At 35.4% G+C, this 22822-nt stretch overlaps 1 protein-coding gene across 7 annotated transcripts in view; it reads right to left on the minus strand.

Moving 5' to 3' along the window:
• Positions 1-22822, minus strand: part of HMBOX1 (homeobox containing 1) — a 204606-nt gene that overhangs the window by 109678 nt on the left and 72106 nt on the right. For all 7 annotated transcript variants that reach the window (XM_049632366.1, XM_049632365.1, XM_049632362.1 and 4 more), the window contains exons 2-3: positions 20176-20255; positions 4063-4539 (exon numbers count right to left, since the gene is read on the minus strand). In XM_049632366.1, coding sequence (XP_049488323.1) covers positions 4063-4539; positions 20176-20198 — 500 coding nt within the window. In that variant the 5' untranslated portion in view covers positions 20199-20255. The remainder of the gene's footprint in view (positions 1-4062; positions 4540-20175; positions 20256-22822) is intronic.

Here is a 22822-nt window from a genome sequence, read left to right on the forward strand (position 1 = left end):
TTCAGAGACGTTCTCCCTGATATAGCTAAGAAAGATCTCTTTCTTACAACAACTAACTTTATCATTTCAATTATACTACTCACATGCTAACCTATTACATGGTATTCTGTATTATAGCAGTTCCCCAGACCTGGTCTTATCACTCCTACTAGCCTGTGAAGTCTTTTGGCACAAAGATTGCGTCTTATTCATCATGGGGTTTGCATATAATAGAGCTTAATTTGTTCAGTGAATGAACAAATTTGTAGTTGAAGATAAAAGGTTGTAGTATGGCAAACCTGATCTAGATAATTTATAAAACAGCTCTAAATTCTTAATCTCAGGTATGTTTAAGCTTCCTAAATCAGAATGGAAAAAGAGTTATTTATGCTAGTTCAAAATGGCAATCCTTCCATTTCCAGAATGAAGGCTATTAAAGACTACGTGTTTAAAAGTTGTATGCTTTAACATCTTCTGTATTTTCTCAGTTGATATACACTACACATTCTTTAGGACCCCTTAAAGGTAGCCATCTATCTCAAAGACTTCCAGAGATGGACCAGTCCCTACAAAGACTATTTCACAGGTGAGAAAATATAATTACATATAAATTCTTTAGCTTTTAAATAAAAACCTGCTCCTTTAATTTCTACTCATAGAGACAAAGCATAATTTAAAAATTTTAAAGATAATTTTCAAAGAAAAGCTACTCTATATGTATAAACAACATGATAACTGAATTTAGAAAATAAATATCCTAAATCACTTATTGTTAGGCATATAGATAACCACTCAGAATAAAGTCTTAGATCTTGTATAAAATACTAACGCAGTTTGTATAAAATACTAACATTTAAGTACATGGGTAGTTAAGCATAACACCTATAATATATGGCATTGTTTATGACTTCTTCATAAGCCTCATTTTACTTGTTATTTTATAATACATACGTGAAAGAGCAGACGCACTTTAATAGATGTACACTGTAATATAAACGGATGTATATATACAACAGTATATAAATATGTGTGTTAACAGATGCATTTTAAAAATATTAATATGTGAAATGGGTTTTCATTCTAGCTCTTGGTTTTAAAGTTCTTCCTAAAATGTTATATATTCAATAATGTGTTGAGAGCTCACATTCTAGTTTCTTTCTTGTTTCACCATGATCAATTAAAAATGAGAAAAGCTACTTTCTTTCTGATTCTTTCCTAAAAAGTTGATCAAATATACAATTATAACCTAATTTCTATAAAGAATTTCCTTGTGTGCCCTGAAATTATTAGGTATTAAGTCTGAACTCAACGGCTTATGTAATTTGAAAAATATTTATCTTATGGTTGAGTGCTGTAGACGCAGGGAAATGTGAGCATGCAAGATGTGAATTACATGTATCTAGAAAAGGAGACAGGAAGGCATGCAGGTACTCATTCTCCCTACTTACAGCCCACCAAATCTAATTCACTATAATGTCACCATAGTGTTGAGTGATTAGTGAGGGCAGGATAGCCCTATGTGGGCACAGGATACTGAAAGATCCACCGCTCAAAAATTTCTCTAACACTCTACCAAATAAAAATTCATCTGGTTAGTAAATGATCTAAAGTGGCAAATGCATGTGGGGGGTGAGGGAGGGAGGAACAGCCCATTAAGGCATTCACAACTTTGTCTTGTGTTGTATCTACCACTGTTCTTAAAATCTTACTGAAATCTGCAGATGTGAAAAATTTATTTACAGAGGCAACAGATACCAGAGACATGGTAATAAAGACGTGGGTCAGAATTCAGGCTCTGCCACTTAATATCTAGGTTTTCTTGGGCTAGTTATTTAAATTTTGTGAATCTCAATTTTTCTGCTCCACTTCACACACAGCACTGTTATGATGATTAAAAGGTTGAGAATAGTCATGCAATAAACTTCTCCCTCTGATCTAAGGTTACTATGTGCAAACTTGAGAAAAATTAGAAGTCGGTACAAAGGAGGAGTGCCAGTGTGGGTGAGAACAAAATGGCAGAGGACCACAGAGAGACAGAAAGTTCAGTGAGACCCCCTAGATGATTAGAGAACCAAAGTAGAAGTTCAAAGAAGCAGAGAATAGGACAAAGTATCCTAACTATACAACAAGTGGCAGTTTGTAAATTAAATGCTGGTAACAGTGCCTAAACATGTATACATTTAATGATGAAACGTGAATGTGCATTTATGGTGGGATTTAATTACAAATCCTATTCATTGCTAAATAGGTTTTCTGTTTATTTTGAAAACATAGTTGCATTACAACAATATGCCAATGTAAGAGTTAATAGTTAAGTTTTTAGACCATTGTAGTCAAGCTTTAGATCTTGGTCAATCTCCCAGAGCCCTTTGTTAACATGAAAGTTTCCCTAAATTTCATGGCAGTCTAATACACATTTGGGAATTAACTATTATATGTTAAAAGTTTATTAAAACTGATTAATGACAGCAACAACAAAAAACAAGTAGCATATAAATTTTATTAGTGATACCCTCTCTACTCAGAATAATTAAAAGCTAACCTTGTTATATTTCAGTGACTTAAGTAACTTCTATTTGCCCAAATGGTTTTCTCGCTCAATCATGACAATGATATACATATTAAAATCAAAAGAACACCTAAACTGTGGCTAGCTGCTTTAATAAATGACAATGAATTCAAAGCCAAATTGATCTCTTATATTTTTAAGTTTTAAACATTTAAATAACAGGGTCCAATGGCTGCTCTATGAACCTATTCATCACAGGAATTACATTGGCATCTAGATGCAATAGCCCTTCAACTCATGATTCCATATAAGGCAGTGTAACCCTAAAAACAAATTTGGGACTGTTTGTTTAAAAGGTATTTTACCATGGCAGTACTATAGAATAGATCTTCCATATGGCAATATTAAGTCACCATTATACTATCTTCAAGTCTTAAAATCTTTAGGAAGAACTATAACTCATAGGTTTTAATTTTATTTCTGACAAAATTTGTACTGTAAATTCTTTCATTATCTATTGTAACTACCTGCAGGCTCTCCTCCCTACTACAGTAGTGGTAATCTATTGAAAACAATGCTTTTATCATGTCTATTCCCACAGACCTGTAAAAAAGCCTTAATTCCAGTCAAATTAAACATAAACTACTTGCGTGGAACTCAAATCTTCCAAAACCTGTACTGAGTCGTAATATTCTTATTACCATAGTCTAGCCCATACAATCTTTAGAAGCCTAAACATGTCTTGCCTTTTCTACCTATTATTTACTATTCCCTTAACTTTAAATAAAATTCCTATATTTCAAAACAAAGGCTATTCTTTCAGATTTAGCTCAAATTCATCCATTCACATAACATATAAACCGTTACTCTGTGTCAAGGACAATTCTAGATTCTGGAAACACAACATTTGAAAACACATGGTTCTGTCCTCAAAGTGTTCCAGGTCCAGTGTGAAGTCTTTCCTAATCACCTCTGTTGAAAGTGGACTTTTCTCTTTTTCAGTGTTTAAAACAACAAAGGCTTATACTTCCCTTGTAACGGATAACAAAAAATATATAAATATATGCATCTCTTAAATTAGAACTTTAGCTGCTTAGGGGTAGAAACCATGTCTATTCTTTGTAAGTACACTTTTTAAATACCAGGTCCTCAAAATTCTTTTGTTGTGGTATGTTAGAGTGAAAAATTAAGAGTGTATACATTTTGTATCATAAAATCATCTCTCTCAAAAATTCTAAGGATCAAAAAAAAAAATTCTAAGGATCAGAATGTGTCTGTTAAAAATCCAGAAAATACAGATGTTAGCAATTAGAACTACAAAGAGAAGGCTAACTTCTGCTTTGGTAAACAGAATGTAAAAGGTTTATCAAGCAGCAAAGAGAAAGGGCTAAGGTAGAGAAGACAAAATCTGAATTATAATCATAAAATTAGAAATTTTTTTTCTTTCATCTCCAAGAGGAGGAGGGGGAAATCACAATTCTTAACAGGTAAGTAGCTGAAATACAGTATATTACTCAAAACCAATCTAAGAACACAGACATTCTGGGGACTCTTGAGTAAGCAGAATAACTAACCTCATTAACTCCTCCACTTTATCATCTACATCTAGGTCCTCTTCTGAGGCTTCAAAACTGTATGACCTCTGACCCATGCTGTTTGCATGGTAGCGAGTGGGTGACATCTTTCCATTGGATGTAGATAATCGCTCGTTATTCTCTCTCCCATTTTGATTGGTAGTGCAAGGCTGTGGGGAGGTATCATAACTGTTGCTAGGTGATGGGGACATTCCAGAATGCTGGGTCTGTGTGGAAGCTGTAGCTGTAGAGGAAGATGCTGGAACATTGTTGGTACTATTCCCATAAGAACTTCCTCCATAGCTGGACCTTCTTCCAAACTTGTCACTATGCTCTTGATCAAGACGGTCCAACGTTTCCAAGGCATGGAGAATTTCATGTTTAGTCATTCCAGTACGCCGAAGGCGCTGAAGCAGATCTATCTGCTCTATGGTAAATCTGGGTTCATCTGTATAGTGAGACATGGTTTCCAGCAAACTAAAAAAAAAAAAAGTTTATTTACAATACTACCAAAAAACGTATCATTATAGAGAATGCTCAGAAGATGCAAAATATTTCTACACCTTAATGAAAGTGATTAAGACATTACTATTATAAAAAATTACATTATATATTATAATAATCTCTCCATGCCAAAACATTATTGTCATGGCAAATGGATTGGTATAGTTACGGAGTTTATTAGCAGATGGACATTAGCTATAACGTAAAACCCAATTTGGCATACAATTTACATTTTCTGCAATTTGGTAAATATTTGAAGCACAATTTCAGATATGGCATTAATACCAAAATAGCAGATTAGATACATATACTTTTAATCCTAGCTTATCTGATTACTTGCAGGTATTTTTACCATCTCAAATTCAGTACTCTACATTAGAGTACTATTAATGAAAAGTTATTGAGAAAATAGTTTGTATTGTCTCGATTTACTAAATATCAGCAAAACTGACCTAGGAACTCTATTATCTTCATTTAGTGTAAACAAATGATTTGGTAAGGTAAGCCTAGGCAAATACTAGTAACTAGCAAAAATATTTAAATGGAAAAGAGAAGTACATTAAAAATCTCATTAAGCATTTCACCCACCACTTAGCAATTTCGTTTAGTATCTCATCTCTGTAATGCATTCTCTCTTAACAGTTATCCCAAGAAATTGATCTTTCATGGTTGTAGCCAAACTATTCATTTTTCTTAGAAAATTGCTTCCACATGGTTCCTTTAACTAACACAAGAAACTGTAGCACACCACAAAATGCCAGAGTCATAACAATATTAAGTTTAAGGAAATTATCAAACTTAAATATTCTCACTACTTGAATTTTTTTCTTAAAAAACCTGACTATCCTAATTTAAGATTTTTTTTAAGTGGTAATTTCTTCTATTTTTACTATTATAGTTCTAGTGCCAAATAGGATTCATGGCATACAGTAGGCTCTAGATAAGTGTTTGCTAATGGAAATAAACGTCAAGGAATTTTCTCAACCTTTACAGGTAAATATCTGTTCTGGGCCAGTTCTCCATAGCTGTTCAAAGTCTGTTTCTTCATCCCTCTCTACTGCAAATTTATTGAACATTCACTTCTCAGCAGGAATTGGGCAACAGTTTCATATAATGAAATTTCATCTAATCTTCAAAACAACCCTCTGTGGCAGAATTTTAAGATTTTATATTGACTGATTATTGGGGAAACTAAGGCTCAGATTGGTTCTGTACCTTGCAAAAAGTCTGATTAAGAGCAGAAAAAAGATTTAAACCTAGATCTTATTGACTCCAAAAGCATGTATGATTCTGTTTTCCAGTATATTGCAGAACTTACTGGAATCCTATGATCTGGGATATAGGCTATACTCTTTTAAGTCTCCAGTTAAAACCACTTAGATAAAATCACTCTACTGATGGACTAGGGGTTCTAGGAATAGTTTTTTTTTTTTTTTTTTAATCTTTGGTCCATCTGGAATTTGTATTTACTTAGTAAGTGTGAAAGGATTTCAGCTTTATTTTTTCCCAAATGCTTCACTGAGTAATATGTTTCTTTTCCTCTAACCTGAAATACCACCTTTCTCATATGCAAAATATCCATACAAACCTGTATCTATCTTTGGATTCTCTATTTTATTCCATTGATTGTTTTGTCTTTCAAATTCTAAAAATAAGCAGACAGAAATCTAGACCTTTTATGTGAAATCACTCTAGTTTTAGAGACAGGCTAATTAAAAATAAAAACAAACATTTTGTGAACCAAAAATAACATGTTGCAAGCCATTTGTGGTCACAGGCTACAATGTCTTACACCTAAACATTATCTTCCGTCTTCTTCCAATACTCACTGTGACAAGCTATCCATGATAAAAGTCCTATTTTCATGATTACTGTATTGCCTAAGTTTTTTCCTCCAACATTTTATAATGAAAAATAATAAACATACAGAAAAATTAAAATAAATTTACAGTGAACACCCACATACTAACCATCTGAATTTTCTCATTAGCATTTTACTTACTTTATAACTATCCATTATATCCATTAACTATCCATTCCCTATGCATTCCCTATGCATTCATACCTACATTCATCTTTTTTTATGCATTTCAAATTCAGTTACAGACATCTGTACACTTCCTCCTAGACACTTCCACATGCATTTCATTAACTTGAGTTCAGTTATTTGTTCACGTTTTTCTTTTGAGGTAAAATTTACATAAAAGAAAATGCATAAATCTTATGTTTACCATTCTAAGAGTTTTGAGAAGTACATACTGTAAAAATGAAATACATAAAAAATAAAATAAAAATAATTTAAAAAGGGACACTTGGGTGGCTCAGTCAGTTAAGCATCTGACTCTTAGTTTTGGCTCAGATCATAATCTCACAGTCATGAGATCGAGCCCTGCATCAGGCTCCACACTGGGAATGAAACCTACTTGGAATTCTCTCTCCTCCTCTCCCTCTGCCCCTCCCTGACTTGTGAAAACATCTGCGTGCTCTCTCCTTCTCTCTCTCTCTCTCTCTCTCTCTCTCTCTCTCTCACACACACACACACACACACGCACACACACACACACACACACACACACACACACACACACAGTGAAAATGTGTATGAAGATAAAGAATTTTACTACCACTCCAAGAAGTGCCCATTTCCAGTTAATCCTTGGCCCCTTCCCAGTTAATCCGGGACTGCTTCTCTCATAGGGAACCACTGCTCAAATTTTTCCCACCCCAGATTAGTTTTCCCTGTTCTAGAACTTGATATAAATGGAAGTTCTATGTACTCTTTTGTGTAATTTCTATGTACTTTTTTCACTCAGCATAAAGTTTTTGAGGTTGATCTACAACGTTGTATCAGTAGTTTGTTCCTTTTTATTGTTGAGTAGTACTTCATTATGGGAATATACTACATGTTTATCCATTCTATTTTAGACACATGGACTGTTCCCAATCGTTAGCTACCTAAATACTGTGGCTATTACAATTGTACTTTACTACTTGTTAGCTTAATAAGTGCCCCCCTGCCACATATATCATAAGCTGGTTGACAGAGAAGAGAAAATTTCACAACCAGAGTAACTCATTTACTTTTTTTCCTGACCAATTTCAAAAGAACAATACACCCTGCTACAATACAACCAATTATGTTATTGCTTAACATAAATGATATATTATTAAAATGCTATGCAGTGTTGCTAATGTTCTATGCTCTATGCTAGTTAACATTACACTGTTATATTCACTGTGAATATCCATCAAGTTGTGACTATTGATAGGTGTATTTTTCAGTAGGTATATTATGCTTAAATAAAGTTTGTTGAATATCTATGTGAACATTTTCTGAGTGGCTTATAAGTACACTAACACTCCACTTTCTGTTATAACCCTTAACCTTTTGTCTGCTCCATCCAGTGCTTAGTAATATATTAACCCCTAATCCTAGGAACTTCTCTTTAAAATTAGCTGCAAATGACATAAACAAATGGAAAAATATTCCATGCTCATGAATTATAAAAGCCAATATTGTTAAAATGTCCACACTATGCAAAGCAATCTACAGATTTAATGCAACCCCTATCAAATTACCAATAGCATTTTTCACAGAACTAGAGTAAATCATCATAAAATTTGTATGCAACCACAAAAGACCCAAATAGCCAAAACAATCTTAAAAAAGAAGAACAAAACTGGAGGTATCACAATCCCAGATTTCAAGATATACTACAAAGTACCTTGCTACAAGATTTCAAGATATACTACAAAGTACCATTACTACAAAGTAGTAGTAATCAAAACAGTATGGTACTGGCACAAAAACAGACACGTATCAATAGAACAGAATGGAGAGCCCTGAAATAAACTCACGATTATATGGTCAACTAATCTTTGGCAAAATACCAAGACTAAGCAATGGGAAAAAAACATTCTTTTTAACAAATGGTATTGGGAAAACTGGACAGCTACATGCAAAAGAATAAAATTAGACCACTTTCTTATACCATACACAAAAATAAACTCAAGATGAATTAAGGACCTGTGAGACCTGAAACCATAAGACCTAGACAGAACAGAGCACAATAATTTCTCTGACAACATCTTTCTAGATAGACCCCTGGGACAAGGGAAACAAAAAGAAAAACTATTGAGACTACATCAAAATAAAAGGCTTCTTTCTGCACAGCAAAGGAAACAGCAAAACTAAAAGACAACCTAATAAATGGCAGAAGATACTTACAAATGACATCTCTGATAAAAGGTTAGTATCCAAAATACATAAAGAATTGACCCATGTATTTGCTGTCTACAAGAGACCCATTTTCAACCTGAAGACACCTTCTAATTGAAAGTGAGGGGATGGAGAACCATCTATTATGCTACTGGTAGTCAAAAGAAAGCTGGATTAGCCATACTTATATCAGACAAACTAGATTTTAAACTAAAGGCTGTATCAAAATGTGAAGAAGGGCATTATATCATAATTATGGGGTCTCTCCATCAAGAAGAGCTAACAATTATAAATGTTTATGCATCCAATTCGGGAGTACCCAAATATATAAAACAATTAATCACAAACATAAGAAATCTTATTGGTAGGAATGTGGTAATTGCAGGAGACTTTAATACTCCACTTACAATGATGGACAGATCATCTAACAGAAAATCAATAAAGAAACCATGGCTCTGAATGATATACTGGACCAGATGGACTTCACAGATATATTCAGAACTTTTCATCCTAAAGCAGCAGAACACACATTCTTCTTGAGTGCACATGGAACATTCTCCAAGATAGATCACATGCTGGGTCACAAAAGAGCCCTCAATAAATATTGAAGAATTCAGATCATACTACGCACATTTTCAGATCACAATGCTATGAAACTTGAAATCAACCACAGGAAAAAGTCTGGGAAAACCTCCAAATGCATGGAGGTTAAAGAACACCTTACTAAAGAATGAATGGGTCAACCAGGCACTTAGAGAAGAAATTTAAAAATATATGGAAACAAATGAAAATGAAAACACAACAGTCTAAACCTTTTGGGATGCAGCAAAGCAAAGGCAGTCATAAGAGGAAAATACATTGTAATCCAGGCCTATCTCAAGAAACAAGAAAAATCCCAAATACAAAATCTAACAGAAAACCTAGAGGAACTCAAAGCAGAACAACAAAGAAACTCCAAGGCCAGCAGCCGAGCAGAAATAAACAATATAGAATCCAAGAAAAACAGATCAATGTAACTAAGAGCTGACTTTTTGAAAAAATAAACAAAATTGATAAACTGCTAGCCAGACTTCTCAGAAAAAGAGGGAGGATCCAAATACATAAAATCATGAATGAAAATGGATTTATCAAAACCAATCCCTCAGAAATACAGTTATCAGAGAACACTATGAAAAATTATATGCCAACAAACTGGACAACCTGGAAGAAATGGACAAATTCCTAGACACCCACACACTACCAAAACTCAAATGGGAAGTATAGAAAATTTGAACAGACCCATAACTAGTGAAGAAATTGAATCAGTTATCAAAAATCTCCCAACAAACAAGAGTTCTGGGCCAGATGGCTTCCCGGGGGAATTCTACTAGATATTTAAAGCAGAGTTAATACCTATCCATCTCAAGCTGTTCCAAAAAATAGAAACGAAGGAAAACTTCTGGACTCATTCTATGAAGCCAGCATTACCTTGATACCCAAACCAGACAGAGACTCACCAAAAAGGAGACTTACAGGCCAATATCCCTGATGAACATGGATGCAAAAATTCTCAATAAGATACTAGCAAAATGAATTCAACAGCATATAAAAAGAATTATTCACCATGATCAAGTGGGATTCATTCCTGGGCTGCAGGGCTGGTCCAATATTCACAAATCAATGTGATATATCACATTAATAAAAGAGAGGATAAGAACCATATGATCCTGCCAATAGATGCAGAAAAAGCATCTGACAAAATACAGCATCCTTTCTTAATAAACACCCACAATAAAGTTGGGATAGAAGGAACATACCTAAACATCATAAAAGCCATATATGAAAAGCCCACAGCTAATATCATCCTCAATGCGGAAAAATTGAGAACTCTCCCTGAGGTCAAGAACATGACAGGGATGTCCACTCTCATCACTATTGTTTAACATAGTGCTGGAAGTCCTAGTATCAGCAATCAGACAACAAAATGAAATAAAAGGCATCAAAATTGGCAAAGAAGAAGTCGAACTTTCACTTTTCACAGACGACATGATACTCTACCTGGAAAACCTGAATGACTCCACCAAAAAGCTGTTAGGACTGATACGTGAATTCAGCAAAGCTGCAGGTACAAAATCAATGTACAGAAATTGATGAAACTGATCCCATTTACAACTACACCAAAAACCATAAAATACCTACGAATAAACCTAACCAAAGATGTAAAAGATCTGTTTGCTGAAAACTACAGAAAGCTTATGAAGGAAACTGAAGAAGACACAAAGAAATGGAAAAACATTCCCTGCTCATGAATTAGAAGAATAAATATCATCACATGTCTATAGTACCCAAAGCAGTCTGCACATTCAATGCAATCCCAGTCAAAATTGCACCGGCATTCTCCTCAAAGCTAGAAAAAACAATCCTAAAATTTATATGGAACCAGAAAAGACCCTGAATAGCCAAAGTAATATTGAAAAAGAAAACCAAAGTGGCAGGCATCACAATCCCAGACTTCAGCCTCTACTACAAAGTTGTAATCATCAAGACAGTATGGTATTGGCACAGACACTCAGATCAGTGGAATAGAATAGAGAACCCAGAATCGGATCCACAAATGTATGGCCAACTAATCTTTGACAAAGCAGGAAAGAATATCCAATGGAATAAAGACAGTCTCTTCAGCAAATGGTGCTGGGAAAACTGGATAGCAACATGCAGAAAAATGAACCTGGACCACTTTCTTACACCACACACAAAAATAAACTCAAAATGGAGGAAAGACCTACATGTGAGACAGGAAACCATCAAAACCCTAGGGGAGAAAGCAGGCAACAACCTCTTTGACCTCAGCCACAGCAATTTCTTGCTCGACACATCTCCAAAGACAAGGGAATTAAAAGCAAAAATGATCTATTGGGCTCTCATCAAGATAAAAAGCTTCTGCACAGCAAAGGAAACAATCAGCAAAACTAAAAGGGAACCAATGGAATGGAAGAAGATATTTGCAAATGACATATCAGATAAAGCGTTAGTATCCAAAACCTATAAAGAACTTACCAAACTCCACACCCAAAAAACAAATAATCCACTTAAGACATGAGAAGAAATGAACAGACACTTGCCAAAGACGACATCCAGATGGGCAACAGACACATGAAAAGATGTTCAACATCACTCATCATCAGGGAAATACAAATCAAAACCACACTGAGATACCACCTCATGCCAGTCAGAATGGCTAAAACGAACAACTCAGGAAACAACAGATGCTGGCAAGGATGTGGAGAAACGGAACCCTCTTGCACTGTTGATGGGAATGCAAACTGGTGCAGCTGCTCTGGAAAACAGTATGGAGGTTCCTCAAAAAATTAAAAATAGAGCTACTGTTACAACCAGCAATAGCACTACTAGGAATTTACCCATAGGATACAGGAGTGCTGATTCATAGGGGCACATGTACCCCAATGTTTATAGCAGCACTTTCAACAATAGTCAAATTATAGAGAGAGCCTAATTGTCCGTCAACTGATGAATGGATAAAGAAGATATGGTTTATATATACAATGGAATACTACTGGCAATGAGAAAGAATGAAATGATGCCATTTGCAGCAACACAGATAGAACTGGAAGGTATTATGGTGAATGAAATAAGTCAGTCAGAGAAGGACAGATATGATATGTTTTCACTCATATGTGGACCTTGAGAAACTTAACAGAAGACCATGGGAGAAGGGAAAGGGAAAAAAATATAGTTACAAACAGAGAGGGAAGGAGACAAGCCATAAGAAACTCTTAAATACAGAGAACAAACTGAGGGTTGATGGAGGGGTGGAAGAAAGGGGAAAATGGGTGATGGGCATGGAGGAGGGTACTTGTTGGGATGAGCACTGGGTGGGTGTTGTATGCAAACGGTTAACCATGGGAATCTACCCCAAAAACCAAGAGCATGCTTTACACACTGTATGTTAGCCAATTTGACGATAAATTATATTAACTATATATATATATATATATATATATATATATATAAAGAATTTATACAACACCAAAAAAACAAATAATCCAATTAACAAATGAGAAGACAAGAACATTTTTCTTTTTTTTACATTATGTAAAAGATTTATTATATGTCATAAAGGTAATATGTGTTATTTTATATATATTAACATTCAACTGTTTTTAACTATCATTTTTTCTCTGTTGTAAGTATTTTCTATAACAGTGACTTTGTTTTTATATTTTTAAATTTATTTTTTTAATTTACATCCAAGTTAGCTAGCATATAGTGCAACAATGATTTCAGGAATAGATTCCTTAGTGCCCCTTACCCATTTGGATCATCCCCATCCCACAATCTCTCCAGCAACCCTCTGTTTGTTCTCTATAGTTAAGAGTCTCTTATGTTTTGTCCCCCACCCTGTTTTTATATTATTTTTGCTTCCCTTCCCTTATGTTCATCTGTTCTGTATCTTAAAGTCCTCACATGAGGAAGTCCTATGATTATCTGACTAATTTTGCTTAGCATAATACCCTCTAGCTCCATTCACATAGTTGCAAATGGCAGGATTTCATTCTTTTTGATTCCCGAGTAATACACTATTGTATGTATGTATGTATGTATGTATGTATGCGTGGTATGTGTGTGTATATACATATACATACCACATCTTCTTTATCCATTCATCCATTGATGGACATTTGGGCTCTTTCTATACTTTGGCTATTGTTGATAGTGCTGCTATAAACATTGGGGTGCACATGTGCCCCTTTGAAACAGCATACCTGTATCTCTTGGATAAATACCTAGTAGTGCAATTGCTGAGTCATGGGGTAGTTCTATTTTTAGTTTTTTGAGGAACCTCCACACTGCTTTCCAGAGTGACTGCACCAGTTTGCATTCCCACCAGCAGTGAAAAAGAGATCCTCTTTCTCTGCATCCTCACCAACATCTGTTGTTGCCTGAGTTGTTAATGTTAGCCATTGTGACAGGTGTGTGAGGTGATATCTCATTGTGGTTTTGAGTTGTATTTCCCTGATGATGAGTGATGTTGAGCATTTTTTCATGTGTCGGTTGGCCATCTGGATGTCTTCTTTGGAAAAGTGTCTATTTGTGTCTTTTGCCCATTTTTTCACTGGATTGTTTTTTGGATGTTGAGTTTGATAAGTTCTTCATAGATTTTGGATACTAACCCTTTATCTGATAAGTTGTTTGCAAATACCGTCTCCCATTACATCGGTTGCCTTTTAGTTTTGCTGATTGTTTCCTTTGCTGTGCAGAAGCTTTTTATCTTGATGAGGTCCCAATAGTTCATTTTTGCTTTTGTTTCCCTTGCCTCCGGAGGTGGAGACTTTTTGAGTAAGAAGTTGTTGTAGCCAAGGTCGAAGAGGTTTTTGCCTGCTTTCTCCTCTAGGCTTTTGATGGCTTTCTGTCTTACAGTTAGGTCTTTCATCCGTTTTGAGTTTATTTTTATGTATGGTGTAAGAAAGTGGTCCAGGTTCATTTTTCTGCATGTTGCTGTCTGGTTTTCCCAGCACCACTTGCTGAAAAGACTGTCTTTTTTCCATTGGATATTCTTTCCTGCTTTGTCAAAGATTAGTTGGGCAAACGTTTGTGGGTCCATTTCTGGGTTCTCTATTCTGTTCCATTGATCTGAGTGTCTGTTTTTGTGCCAGTACCATACTTTCTTGATGATTACAGCTTTGTAATACAGCTTAAAGACTGGGATGGTGATGCCTCCTGCTTTGGTTTTCTTTTTCAAGATTGCTTTGGCTATTCAGGGTCTTTTCTGGTTCCATACAAATTTTAGGATTGTTTGTTCTGGCTCTGTGAAGAATGCTGGTGTTATTTTGATAGGTATTGCATTGAATATGTAGATTGCTTTGGGTAGTATTAACATTTTAACAATATTTGTTCTAACTATCTAGGAGCATGGAATATTTTTCCATTTTTTTTTCGAACAGACATTTTTCTAAAGACATACTTGGGGCGCCTGGGTGGCTCAGTCGGTTAAGCGGCCAACTTTGGCTCAGGTCATGATCTCGCAGTCCATGAGTTCGAGCCCAGTGTTGGGCTCTGTGCTGACGGCTCAGAGCCTGGAGCCTGTTTCGGATTCTGTGTCTCCCTCTCTCTGACCTTCCCCCGTTCATGCTCTGTCTCTCTCTGTCTCAAAAATAAACGTTAAAAAAAAAAAAAAAGACATACAGATGGTCAACAGACACACGCAAAGATGGTCAACATCACTATCATCAGGGAAATGCCAATCAAAACTACAAGATCCCTAGGGGCACCTGTGTGGCTCAATCAGTTAAGCATCTGCATTAGGCTCAGGTCATGATCTCACGGTTCACGTGTTCGAGCCACCCGTTGGGCTCTGTGCTGACAGCTTGGAGCCTGGAGCCTGCTTCAGATTCTGTGTCTCTCTGTCCCTCCCCCCCCCCCCCCCCCCCCCCCCCCCGCTGACACTCTCTCTCTCAAAAAACTTAAAAAAAAAAACAAAAAAAAAACAACTACAAGATCTCACCTCACACCTGTCAGAATGACTAAAATCAAAACCACAAGAAACAAGTGTTGGTGAGGATGTGGAGAAAAAGGAACCCTCATGCACTACTGGTGGGAATGCAAACTGGCGCAGCCAATGTGGAAAACAGTATGGAGGTTCCTCAAAAATTTAAAAATAGAACTACCCTATGATGCAGTAATTTTACTACTGGGTATTTACCCAAAGAAAACAAAAAACTATTTCAAAAAGATAGATGAGCCCCTCTGTTTACTGCAGCATTATTTACAAGAGTCAACTTACGGAAGTGGCCCAAGTATCCACTGACAGATGAATGGATAAAAAAGATGTGGTATAGATATACAATGGAATATTATTCAGTCATAAAAATAATGAAATCTTGCCATTTGCAACAATATGGATAGAACTAGAGAGTACAATGCTAAGTGAAATAAGTCAGTCAGAGAAAGACAAATACATATGATTTCACTCATGTGGAATTTAAGGAAGAAAACAAGCGAGCAGAGAAAAAAGGGACAAAGCAAAAAACAAACTCTTAACTATAGAGAACAAACTGATGGTTACCAAGGGGAAGGCTGGTGAGGGATGGGTGAAATAGGCGAAGAGGATTAAGAGTAATCCTGTCATCAATTATCATGATGAGCACTGAGTATATAATTGTATCACTATATTGTACATCTGCAACTAATATAACACTGCATGTTAACTATACTGGAAATAAAATTAAAAATTAAATTAAAAAATAAAAGATTGACTGCCCAATCCCTTTAGTAATCCAAAAAACTGACCCCTTAATTTACTGATTTGATAGGCTGAGGTTTCCATACACCATTCTTTTCTCTTGTAAATAAAGTAGGCCTGTCCTTTGCTAACATCAGTCTTAATGCTTTCAAAATACTTCATAAACTGACCTTACTTAAAATTTTTTAAAATATTTTATTTATCTTTCAGAGAGAGAGAGAGAGAGAGAGAGAGAGAGAGAGAGACATTATGAGTGAGGGCGGGGCAGAGAGACAGAGGGAGACACAGAATCCGAAGAAGGCTCTAGGCTCTGAGCTGTCAGCACAGAGCCTGACAGGGCACGAACTCGTGAACTGCGAGATCATGACCTGAGCTGAAGTTGGACACTTAACTGACTGAACCACCCAGGTACCCCAAAACTGACCTTAATTTAAATTTTTTTATTTTTTAATTGAGAGACAGAGACAGAGACAGAGACAGAGACAGAGTGCAAGCAGGGGAAGGGCAGAGAGAGAGGAGACACCCAATCTGAAGCAGGTTCCAGGCTCCAAGCTGTCAGCATGGAGCCTGAGGTGGGACTCAAACTCACAAACTGTGAGATCATGACCTGAGCCGAAGTCAGACACCCAACCGACTAAGCCACCCAGGTGCCCCCAAAACTGACCTTACTTAAATGAGACTTCAAGAACTGTTTTATTATATGGACAAAAAAAAAAAAAAAAAAAAAAAAAAAAAAAAATCAATACAATAGTATCTGTATATAATTCTTCAAACCTTTCTCTGTATGGAGCAGCAGTCTGTATGTTAGCATAAAACTAAAATAAATTTTATGTGAATTTAACCAATTACTGAAAAGAATCCATCCTAAAGCTTGTATTGGAAATATCAAAACTAACAATTCACACAGAATCTAAAACAATTTAGTATTTTAGGTAATTTCAGATTAACTGACTATGGGAAACACTTTTATCCCAAAAGCCATAAAAGGAGATAACAGCCAGAAAAGGAGATAATGTGTATTATTTTGTCTGCCTAGAATGCCTCACTGTTTCCAATCACAGGGGTAGGTACACAAGGAAGTCAAGTCTTGCTTTCATCAAAATATTTAGGTTAGACCAGCAGGAAGATGGACAGTCACTCTAACTGTGCTCAGTTGCAGGAAGACATTAGTTTGGTACATTCTTCACCTTGTGGAAGAAGCCACTTTGTAGCAGAATAAAGCAGACATAGCAGGAAATGCAGAGCAAAAGGGAAAGCTCTGCAGTGTTCATATTCTTTGTTCTAGCAATTCCTGAGACACTGCTATATCTCTGCTCTTACTGTATGTGATGTAAGAGCTTAAATTTCCTCCCAAAGTTTGTTTAAATTAGATGTTTGTGCCTTGCACCAAAAGAGGTCCCTAGTACAAAGATATACCTAATGTAAAAAGATCTACAATTGCTAGAATGGAAGGTATGATCACTATAGAGTAGAATAACAATGGCATGATGAGCAGGATCAAATCCTACATATAACACTGAAGGTACTATGTTTCACTGAGAAAATGCCAAGATTAGAAGTTTTCTTAGATATCAAGAATAGTATTTTAATGTGCATTAACAAAGGTACATTCTGTCATTTCTACACTTTGTTTCTTATAATTTACCTAAAGCACGTAATCCTGAAATTATGGCAGTAAATGACCTACAAAGTTCATCTATGTCCACAATACCAGCAATTCTTTTATAAGCAGAAAAAAAGATAATGTGTAAAAACTGAATTAATTTTCTTCTGTAGCACAAATACTATTCACAGGATAAGGAGTATCTTTCACTTTAAATTACTAATCTGAATGCAGACTCAGGCCAACAATAATTGAAAATGATGTGAGAAGAATTTTGACACTGCAGTAACACAATGTTTAAAGCAGAAAAGAACAATTAAATTCAGGAATTATGGCTCAGTTCATAAACGGATACTCTAAAAGACGATACTGTATCAGACCATAATAGTAAACCTATTTTATAATAAATTTTATCCCTACTTGGATATGCACCTAAACCCTTCTTAGATAACCATGAGGTCCAGAACACTTTCTTAAACTAAATTCTACAGGGGCGCCTGAGTGGCTCAGTTGGTTAAATGTCCGACTTTGGCTCAGGTCATGATCTCACGGTCCGTGAGTTTGAGCTCTGCGTCAGGCTCTGTGCTGACAGCTCAGAGCCTGGAGCCTGTTTCGGATTCTGTGTCTCCCTCTCTCTCCGACCCTCCCCCGTTCATGCTCTGTCTCTCTCTGTCTCAAAAATAAATAAACGTTAAAAAAAAATATTTTTAAAAAAAACCTAAATTCTACAAACATACAAAGCAAAGAAGGTTAAACCATCCACAAATGATTAATCTTGAAATCACCTGTGCAAAAATGACATTACTACCTTGCTTGTAAAGCATTAACAGTTAATAAGATTTTATTAAATAACAGCATTTTCTTCAGTTTGATTCTGCTATCTTTTCATCTAGAATGAGTAAGCAAAATATGATCTAGTCATAAGTTACTTTTGTTTTGCATACATGGTATTTACCACATGATGATCTAACACATTCTAATCATAATATTCATCAACTAAAGATGTACTCAGGCCCTTCTTAGTATTTATGGCACATTAACTTCTTTCATAATTATTACCATCAAAGGAGTGGAAGTCTTAAAGTTTAAAAATGACAGGAAGTGAGAATAAGTGAGAAATGAAGATTTACTGGGGATTGAGTATGTTAAGATGATTCTATAATTCAAACCAATAGGAGAACTGACTAAAGCAAAACAATAAAAAAAGTATAAAAAAGCAGTATAAAAAAGACAACAGTATAAAAAAGTTCTTTCATATATAAAAAGACTTTGAGAGAAACAAAATTATATTTCACTGTGCCAATCACACTTTACAATAATTACTTTTAAATTATCATTAAGATGACATTTTTTATTGTAGCCACCTCATACATGTTTGGGGAAACAAATTCAAGTAAAAACATGCAAGTTTATAGAAGGAAATATAAACTAGGTATGGAATCAGAAATCTGGACACTATTTAGAGAAAAATCATTCATTCAACTAACATTTACTGAATATGCCCTATGTGTCAGACCTTATACAAGGAAGAAAGGATGCAACAAGGAACTAATCAGGCAAAAACTCCTCACCTCATGATGCTTACATTCTAATGGCTATTAAAAATAGCTATCAGCAATTATATCATTAAAAAAAAAAGGAAATTAAGTCCCAAAGCAATGCAGTGCCTTGCCATTTCCCAAAGACATAGCTATTTACCAAAAATTCAGGCTACAGTTTACATCACTTGGGCCTATTCCAGAGACTTTTCGATATGTGATAGAGTCAATGAGACAGGAAAAAACTTTAATGAAAAACCTAAATAATAAAGAAAATCTATGTTAATGTCTACTTACTGGATTAGAGAACTGTCAAACAAAACGGAAGGAATTTAATCGAAACATAGACTACACCAAATTTTAGAAAATACTTATGCTAAAGGCACTCTGCATTAGACTTCAAAGATCCACTTAATGAGCTAATAGATACTTTATCTTCTCTAATATCTGAAATTCCCGGAATACTTTTATTCAGAGGCCTATTTAATATGAACTAGTGGTTACAGTTCATATCCTAGCACAAAAAAAAAAAAAAAACTCTCAACATAATACCACCATCTCAATTTGTATTTTTTGCCTGACTCCAAAGAAAGGCTACCAATGACATTAGCTAATAGACTTAACTACATTATCTCCAGTAGGTAAAGGAAAATGGCTAAGGTGCTTAGGAGTCTGCATACAAAGGCAGTGTTAAAGTAACATGCTTCCAATATTCTGCTTGTTACAAGGAATTGAATAGTAGCTAGCCATCTATTTTGGAAGTTTCTAGGCTATTAAACAGTTTGAAATAATTAGTAGAGTAGTTTCAAGTTGAAAATTAATGTCAGACTTCAAAGTTGAAAACAGAAGAGAAAGGTAATTTGAAAATTCATTCCTTTCCACATGATTATGAAAAAATTCTTTCAACTCTACAAATGACTGCTGTCATTTCTGGATCATAATCATAATGATTTCTTCACTTTATTAAAACAATTAAGAGATAAAATTAAGAAAAGGACTAGATACTTACACCACTGGAAAGGAACTGAGCATACTTTACATGAGGTGAATCAATATCCTTTCTAGAGATGATCAGCGTTATTTATCATTCTGTAGAATAAAGACAGAAAATTCAGAAATACTTGGTAATTAAATGTTGAATAAAAATTTTAATTACATATCGTAAAGATATTAACAGTCAACATCAGGTAGCCACGTTTTAAAAATTATTTTGTAATTTTAAGTGAAACCTTGGTTTGAAGCAAAATTTTAAAAATAAAAAAATATTATTGATAGCTTTCAAAATTATTACCTTGGAAAAAGTAATGAAAATCATACCCCTGAAATTTAATCTGTTATCAGACATCACCCAGGGAAACATTTAAACTTGTGACGGAACATATGTATTATTGTGACATTCAAGCCTTTGAAAAAAAAAATGTTTATTTTTGAGAGAGAGAGAGAGTGTGTGCACAGCAGGGAGGGGCAGATAGACACAGAATTTGAAGCAGGCTCCAGGCTCTGAGCTGTCAGTGAAGAGTCTGACGTGGGGCTCGAACCCTCGAACCCACGAACCCTGACATAATGACCTGAACTGAAGTTGGATGCTTAACTGACTAAGCCACCAGGCACCCCTCAAGACAACTTTTTGATAACAGTATCAGTGCATTTATGTAGAATCCTCTAAAGCAAAAAACCCATGATTGCAGCTAAAGGTTTTAACTATGGAATAAATTCTGGGGTATACTTCCATGTATTTTAGTACTTATTTAACTACTAGCCAAATCTTGAGTGACTTAATTTCTCTAAGTCTCAATGTCTGCATCTATAAAACAGGGATGATTGATAACTACCTTGAAGAGCTATAGAAGTTAACACATTTTTTTAAATGGTGGTCATGAAGCACTTCACAAACTCTCAAGTCGCAGGGGCTATTACCAATTTAAAAAGGAGACTAATATGCATGTTGCTTTAGATTACTGAACACAATGTAAATTAATAGAGTGAGTTTAGTACTTCTATCTTCTGATTAGCATTCTACTGCTTTTATTCACCATTCAGACCCTTCGACCCCTTTCAATTTAGACATAGATTTTAACAAAAAATGAAATCTACTATTCATGGTTTAGAAGCTAAAGATCATGTATTACTGATTGGACTTATTAGCAGTTTCAAACCACAATCTAAAGAGGCAACAATTTCCATTAACTCAAAGTTAAGATTATAAATTACACGAAAGTTAAAAATGTTGATGTCAAAACTCTCACACTAAAATACACACTCAGCACTGAATTATATTAAGCAAGACCAAAGTGTCTAACAGTGACTAATGATATATGCGAAATGTACAGGGTAAAGTTAGAAACCTTTCATATTTGCATATCCTGAATTGTAGCTTTAATGAAGTTCCTGTTGTGGTTAATTTTCTTGCTGACTTAAAAAATACCTGTCCTAAAAAAAAATAGAAGTACAAAGAAAACCTACTGAAAATGCTGCTGATTGTAAAAATATCAAAACTAAGCCACAAAACTGATTAATGGTCAATATACACTTTTCATTCTTGCTCAAATCCAGTTAAAATATGTTAAATTCTGAGGCCCCTGGGTTACTCGGTCAAGTGTCTGACTTTGGCTCAGGTCATGATCTCACGGTTTCTGAGTTCAAGCCCCACGTCGGGCTCTGTGCTGACAGCTCAGAGCCTGGGGCCTGCTTCAGATTCTGTGTCTCCCTCTCTCTCTGCCCCTCCCCTGTTCGTTCTCTCTCTCTCTCAAATAAATAGACATTAAAAAAATACACTAAATACCTACTTGCCCTGAGATAGGCAGAAAATCATAACAGTAAGATAAGACCCCAGTAATGCAGGAGCATATTAAACTATAGGAGAAGGTCAAATAAAAATTATACACACACACACACCCCTACCTCTATAATAACATGCATAATGTGATAAGACTAAAAATACAAGTTTTCTGAGAGTAACAATTTAGAGATTATTTTAGGCTACAGAGAACTGGGAAGACTTCTTAGAGTGAGATCTCAGCTGTTAGCTGAAGATTAGAATAAGACTTCCACCAAACCAAAGTGTGAAGAGAAGTGTGAGAATCCGTGGAGGAAAGATTTTGGGGAGAAGGAACAGTTAAAGGAGACTATGAGGTATGTTTAGGGATTAAATAGACCTTTATTGACGGCCTTTTACATGTATACGTGAGGAATATATAGACTAGAAAGGGAATCCTTCCACAATCTTCAGAGGGCTGGCAAATGCCTCACAACAATCCTGACTGACCTTTATTATGCAAGTATGAGGACCACGGTACAACTGAATCAGACAATCTCAGAAGTAAATCACCAAAGATTGTCATTTCACAAGTGAGGAAACTGATATAAAGTTACTGATACAGACTTGTGTAACTGCAAATCACTGCGTTTATGTCATTCATATTATAGATATAAATGGGTTTAAAATATTCAGTAGAACTAAAATATTCTAGGGGCACCTGGGTGGCTCAGTCGGTTAAACATCTCTCAGGTCATGATCTCACGGTTCATGAGTTCAAGCCCTGCATCAGGCTCCACACCAACAGTACAGAGCCTGCTTGGAATTCTCTCTCTCTCACCCTTTCTCTCTGCCCCTCCTCTGCTTGTGTGTTCTCTAAGTTAAAAAGAAAAAAATAAAA

This window comes from Panthera uncia, chromosome B1 (genome assembly GCF_023721935.1).
Source record: "Panthera uncia isolate 11264 chromosome B1, Puncia_PCG_1.0, whole genome shotgun sequence".
Lineage (NCBI taxonomy): Eukaryota > Metazoa > Chordata > Mammalia > Carnivora > Felidae > Panthera > Panthera uncia.